This window comes from Amphibalanus amphitrite, unplaced genomic scaffold (assembly GCF_019059575.1).
Source record: "Amphibalanus amphitrite isolate SeventyFive unplaced genomic scaffold, NRLGWU_Aamphi_draft 001296F_arrow, whole genome shotgun sequence".
Taxonomy (NCBI): domain Eukaryota; kingdom Metazoa; phylum Arthropoda; class Thecostraca; order Balanomorpha; family Balanidae; genus Amphibalanus; species Amphibalanus amphitrite.
Window position 1 is genome coordinate 182,456 of NW_024882789.1, and position 6,000 is coordinate 188,455.

Here is a 6,000-nt window from a genome sequence, read left to right on the forward strand (position 1 = left end):
GCGGGATAACTTCATTTTAACGTGTTGATCGCGTACGACTTTTATCGTTTGACATAGTTTATCCGCATGTCCATAAAGAAGGTCAAGAGTTTAATTCATTACTTCATCACATTACTTATCCCCGTAAGGGCTGTTTTCTCGTTCGCCGATGGGTCACAGGGCCGCGCTTGACTGACCGTATCTGGGGGGGGGGGGGGGGTCGATATTTTTTTATTTATTTATTTATTTATTTATTTATTGCGGTTCTTTGTGGCATCTAATAAAACATTGGCTGTTAGGCCACAGTGTCATACAAAGACTACTGTGATGTATCTTAATGCGTAAAACATGACATGGACGATGATGAAGGAAACCAGCGATGTGTTTAAAATGCAAAAGTGCAGCAAACATAAAAAAGAGCGAAAAGCGGCATTAAAATGCAGTAAACAGAGGACGCGCGCGTAGATGGCTATTAGCCGTTTTCACGACGGTCATCTGGTACACATTTGGTGCACATCTGGTACAGATTAGGTGCAGATTTGGTCAAATCAGGTTCAGTGTGTCTCTTAGCAGCTATCAGCTAGGGTTGCACTAATTGCTTATATGCCTGCTAACTACTTTGTCATATTATCAGAGAGCATCATCGATTAAAACACTGAAATAAATTCATAAAATGAAGATATTTGCTGGAAAATAAATTAGGTGCAGATTTGGTCGAATCAGGTGCATTCGCCGGATAGCCCGTCGTGAAAACGGCTATTACATGGTGACACACTTGACACACTTTTTGAAGGACCGCCTATTGGTATTCACCCCTTGCTATTGGTATTCTCCCGTTCCGCTCTTGCTCGACTCCCGGCAGACGGTGAGTGACGCTCGAAGGCTAGTAAAAGTGAAAAAGAAAATACTCGTATTTCGTTTAAAACGTCATGTGCTCTAATATTGTCTAATTGATGAAGTTGTCGAAATATTTGAGTATACCTGGGTTTTAAAGATGAACTTATGTTTCTGTGCTTTTTTAGGGAAAATTGTTGACAAAACAAAGTAGGTATCTTACTTCCATTTTATTACGTCTTGATTCCAAAAACAATAATGTGCAATATTTTCAAGACTTTTTGGGGTTACACAAAATTGGTTTAAGATAACCAAAAGTGACTGTCCCACCCTACCGTTTGATCTCCAAAGAACCCTTTGCGCCAGCTAAGTCAAACCTTCAGTGCCTACATAATTTAATTATACATCAATCTACGTGCTTCCTGAATTTGAACGAAATCCGTTGTATTTTAGTTTTCGAATATGAAGTTTAAGTGTCGTCATGTCACGCCATTTTTACTTTAAAAAAAAGCTGCAAAACTTTAATCGCCTCTAAAAACTTAAGTATTTAAGAATAGAGATCGAAGGTGTAAACAAGTAGCATGAAAACGACTTTGTAGTTTCTCTTCAAATGGCTGTCTTGTTTTTTTATCCAAAATGTTAAAAAAAAAATATAGAAGCCGCAAAATCCAGAGTTGATCCTCGCCGGCACAGACCATTTTGCGTCCTTCGACGGCACAAGGGGGGTTGGTACGACCCCCCCCCCCCCTCGCGTTTGGCCCCTGATCGAGCTAGAGCTTCACGGAAAAAAATGAGCGTGCTATCCGTCACTAGGGAAATCCGATGATACCCAATTTAAGGTCCTAGGTCATCGGTTGACCTTCCAGGTCAGGTCAATGAACCAAAAATCGGGAAAATCGGGACCTGTTAGAAAGTCGTAAAGTGTGGCTGTTATGGGGGTTTTCGGGGTGCTGATCACGAACAACGTGTTAGCTTTGATCGTAGATGATATCTTTAAGCATTTAGACCAGGTCAGGTCAGGTCAACCAGTAGGGTATTCGTAGTACGTGTCAACCGCCTCTGACCGCTTCGTAACATGTTACAAAGGCACCAAAACCACTTTGTAAATGTTCAAAGGGTTGCTAAATTCGAATTCAGCTCCAAAAACTAGCCAAGGAACATGTAAAACTCGAAAAAGTGAACCGCGGTCACCAAAGGTCAATGACCTGGCCTGACCTTCAGGTGACCTTGGCATCCACCCTAATGCATGGTAGCAACATCAAATCACATGTTTGAACGTTTGAAACCACGAAAAGCTTGCAAACGCGCGGCTAATGAAAGCCGACATACGCCGAATCGCGATTCCGGCCAAACATGGTCTCGGAAAGTAGGTCACAGGTCAAAGGTCATTTGGGTCAGGGTCGTAAAATTTTTAGGGTAGGTGTAAAATTGATCAATGCGAGGGTACTGAAAGTTTAGTTGCGATCGGCCGCTTTTGTCACGAGTAATTCATGAAAAACCCTAGTGGGGGCTGCTCAACCCCCCTGTGATGGTCAAACATTTTTCTGTAACTTCAAATGTATAGGCCTGACAGCTCTTCCCGCGAAGCCTTTCTTTGGGTCGAAAATGGCAGAACATGACGTCATTCTGATGTCATTTTCGGCCAGCCTATCACAGCCTTTGAATTTTTTTTTCACAATGTATAAAATTGATGCCCGGGAGAATCCTGAACGTTTGGTGACGATCGGCGCAGTGGGTTTGGAGATATATCGACAAGTCTGGAGGGGGCAAAAATAGCCCCCTCCCACCAGGGCGCGGTATAACTCGCGTAAAAAGCGGCCGCTCGCGACAAAACTTTCAGTACCCTCGGGCTAATCAATTTTACATATACTCTGAAAATTTCATAACCCTTACCCAGACAACCTTTGACCTGTGACCTTTTTCTAGAGACGACCATGTTTGGGCGGAATCGCGACTAGGCGTATGTCGGCTCACATTGTCCGCGCGTCTGCAGTCTTTTTGTGGTTTTAAGCGCTCAAACATGTGAAATGACGTTGGTCTCATGCGAGGTCACGCGAAGGTCAGGTCAGGTCATCGACCTTCGATGACCTTGTTTTTTTCCAGTTCTACAGATTATTGTTTTATTTGGCTGATTTCGAATAATTTAGAAACGATTTGAACATTTACGAAGTACTTTTTGTGCCTTCGTGGCCTAGGTTACGTTGTCAGTGGTGGTTGACACCTACTATGAATACCTGGCAGAACCCCTGCTGGTTGACCTGACCTAACCTGACCCGACCTGGCCTAAATGCATGAAGACATCATTTGCTGATCAAAGCTAACATGTGAGTTCGTGATCAGCACACCCAAAACCCTCAACAGCCTCACTTTGCAAAGTTTTGACAGGTCCCGATGCCCCGACTTTTGGGTCGTTGACCTGACCTGGAATGTCAACCAATGGCCTAGGACCTTAAAATTGGGTATCATTGCGCTTCCTCTCGTCATGGGTAACACGTTCGTGTTTTTTCCGAAGCTCTAGCTTGATCAGGGACCGAACGGCAAGGGACGGGGGCAACGGACCCCCCCCCCCCCATATACGTTCGCGGCTTGCAAAACACCAATATGAACCCGATTAGCTTTGACGTTTAGTTTCTTCGCTTTACGCAATCGGACCCCACAGGCCATAACTGATTATAATTTCATTCCTAAGCAAAAAGTCTAGCTAAACTTCTAAAAAATATAAGTTAAGGAAGGGGATTTATGTGACGTGGGTGTGACGTCCCACCGTACGCTCCCGGCAGAGTGACGCTATGGGTGTGGACGTCGCTCCGGCCGGCACGCTCCAGCGTCTGGCCTCGCTGTGGGGCTGTGACGTCACCTCGGCCGAGATGGCCCAGCAGCTGGACCAACACGACAAGCTGGCCTCCTTCCGCAACCAGTTCCAGCTGCCCAAGATGGCCACTCTGCCTGGAGGTGGGGCTCCACGCTCGATCTCGATCGAATATAGTCGGACATTCAATATTTTTCTGTAATGATAAAATGATGGCTGCTGTAGCACACTATGCATAGGTGGTGTTTGAATAACACTTCGTCAACGCTACATGCTCGTGCATTACCCGTTACCGGCGCAAACCTCGCCTCCGTTGATAATCTGCTTATATGCCTAACAGCAAACATGTTCTCATGTTTTGTGATTATCTCTTCCAAAGTGGACCTGAATATGATCGACCCGAGCGATGAGGTGATCTACATGAACGGCAACTCGCTGGGCCTGATGCCCAGGAGGACCACCTGGTACTGTGAGAAGATTCTACAGCAGTGGGGAGACATGTAAGAGCAACGTGAAATGATTGCTGATCTAGCTCATGAAACGTTGATTGATGTCATTTGTTTGCGCATAGCTTGAGATAAAAATATAAGCAAATTATTTGGAGGTGAGCACTGGCTATTGTCTGTTTGACATACCGTTAAATGCAGAGTGTTCCTATGAGATCTGGTCTATTTCAGGGGCCACGAGACTCACTTTGAAGGTCTGTTGCCGGCGGCCAAATGTGACCTGGAGGTGACGGAATCGCACGCGCGGCTGGTCGGCGGCTGCCTGGACGAGGTCAGTACTTTTATAGGCACTCACCAGTACCGCAACTGCGCAAATGTGCTCTTCACTTTCAGGTCAGCTTTTTTGCAACAAAACAAAAATTACGACTCTTCACGCTGTGGATTTTGAAATATGAACGAAAACAAGAAGGGGCTCTTTTGGGACATACGCTCCGACCGTCGCCACAATTCGGGCATATGCCTGCAGTGTCATATCTTTCTCTTCCGCCCGGATACACAAGTTTTGCGTCACTCTCTCTCTCTCTCTCTCTCTCTCTCTCTCTCTCTCTCTCTCTCTCTCTCTCTCTCTCTCTCTCTCTCTCTCTCTCTCTCTCTCTCTCTCTCTCTCTCTCTCTCCCTCTCTCCCTCTCTCTGATGTGCTGACTGAAACCATCGGTGCAGGTGGCTGTTATGAACGGCCTTACGGTGAACCTCCACCTGCTTCTGACTGCCTTCTACCACCCTACGCCGCTGCGACACAAGATCCTCATCGAGGACAGGGCTTTTCCCAGCGACAAGTACGCCGTAAGGTCGCAGGTATGACAGACATGGGATGGGTCATATGTTGGATGCGACATTCATTACAGTTGTTTATTCGTTTAGGTATGCAAGTTGCAACTTGCAAGGGATGTTTACTCAAGTCTTGTTAGCTCTCAATGTCATAGAAATACGGCGTATTTTTAAATATACTTGTCTATGGGTCAGATTAGAGAAGCAAAAACACAGTGATGGTTTGTTTACAGGTGCGTCGTCATGGTTACGACCCGGATAATTCAGTGCTCCTCCTGAAACGCCGCCCTGGTGAGGACATCTTCCGCATGGAGGATGTCCTACGCACGATCCGGGAGAACGCCTCCAGCATCGCCGTGATCATGATCGGCGGCGTGCATTATATGACAGGTGGGCGACAGAGAAACAGGAATAGGATTGTAAAAGTAGGTGATCGCTGCCTAGTCCCAACGTAACCTCGACGTAACCATTTTATAGGTATTTGTTTTATTTATAACGCAAATACCCCGAAACACATTAAAACACATAGTTCAACACGAATAGATTGTTTGTTTGGATCGGTCATTATGACAAATTAGCCTTTTGACCATTTTTCTTCGTGAGTTTGTACGTACAGCAATTTGTGACTGCTTAAAATTTACCCTTATGCACAAAGACACGACGAACGTCAAAGCGTGTTTATGTATATAGGTAAGCACTAAGTAGGATGTGCGACGGTAACGATTATTTCTTTTCAAATTGGCTTGGAATCCGCCTTATCCGCATATGTCATATGCATGGGCGTATGAAACTTCGTTAATTCAGTTGGCAGTGACGTAAATTTAGCAGATATGTCGCCTCAATGTGTACACTTGGGCCATCTGGTGTCTGTTGCGTAGCACCTCGAACTGAGATCATTTCACTGATGCGCAGAAGATGCACGCAATAGCCTCAAAGTTCTAGCAACAGGACAGGGCGTCTGGTCTCGTGCCGCCTGGCACCGCTACCCGTACGCGCGTCCTTTAGGACAGATTCGCCGGATAACTGAGGGTCGATTGTGAACGCAAAACTGCGATAACGGCAGTGACTGAGCCTGATCGAGAATGTGGCACTGGTCCATCTAAA

General features: G+C 45.7%; 1 protein-coding gene across 4 annotated transcripts in view; it reads left to right on the forward strand.

The window, feature by feature from the left end:
• LOC122371947 (Golgi resident protein GCP60-like) overlaps nucleotides 1-5,436 on the forward strand; it is a 64,611-nt gene extending 59,175 nt beyond the window's left edge. For all 4 annotated transcript variants that reach the window (XM_043348748.1, XM_043348747.1, XM_043348750.1 and 1 more), the window contains exons 13-17: nucleotides 3,594-3,765; nucleotides 4,002-4,122; nucleotides 4,300-4,399; nucleotides 4,789-4,923; nucleotides 5,130-5,436. In XM_043348748.1, the coding sequence (XP_043204683.1) occupies nucleotides 3,594-3,765; nucleotides 4,002-4,122; nucleotides 4,300-4,399; nucleotides 4,789-4,923; nucleotides 5,130-5,351 (750 nt within the window). In that variant the 3' untranslated portion in view covers nucleotides 5,352-5,436. The remainder of the gene's footprint in view (nucleotides 1-3,593; nucleotides 3,766-4,001; nucleotides 4,123-4,299; nucleotides 4,400-4,788; nucleotides 4,924-5,129) is intronic.
• The last annotated feature ends 564 nt before the right edge of the window (nucleotides 5,437-6,000 follow it).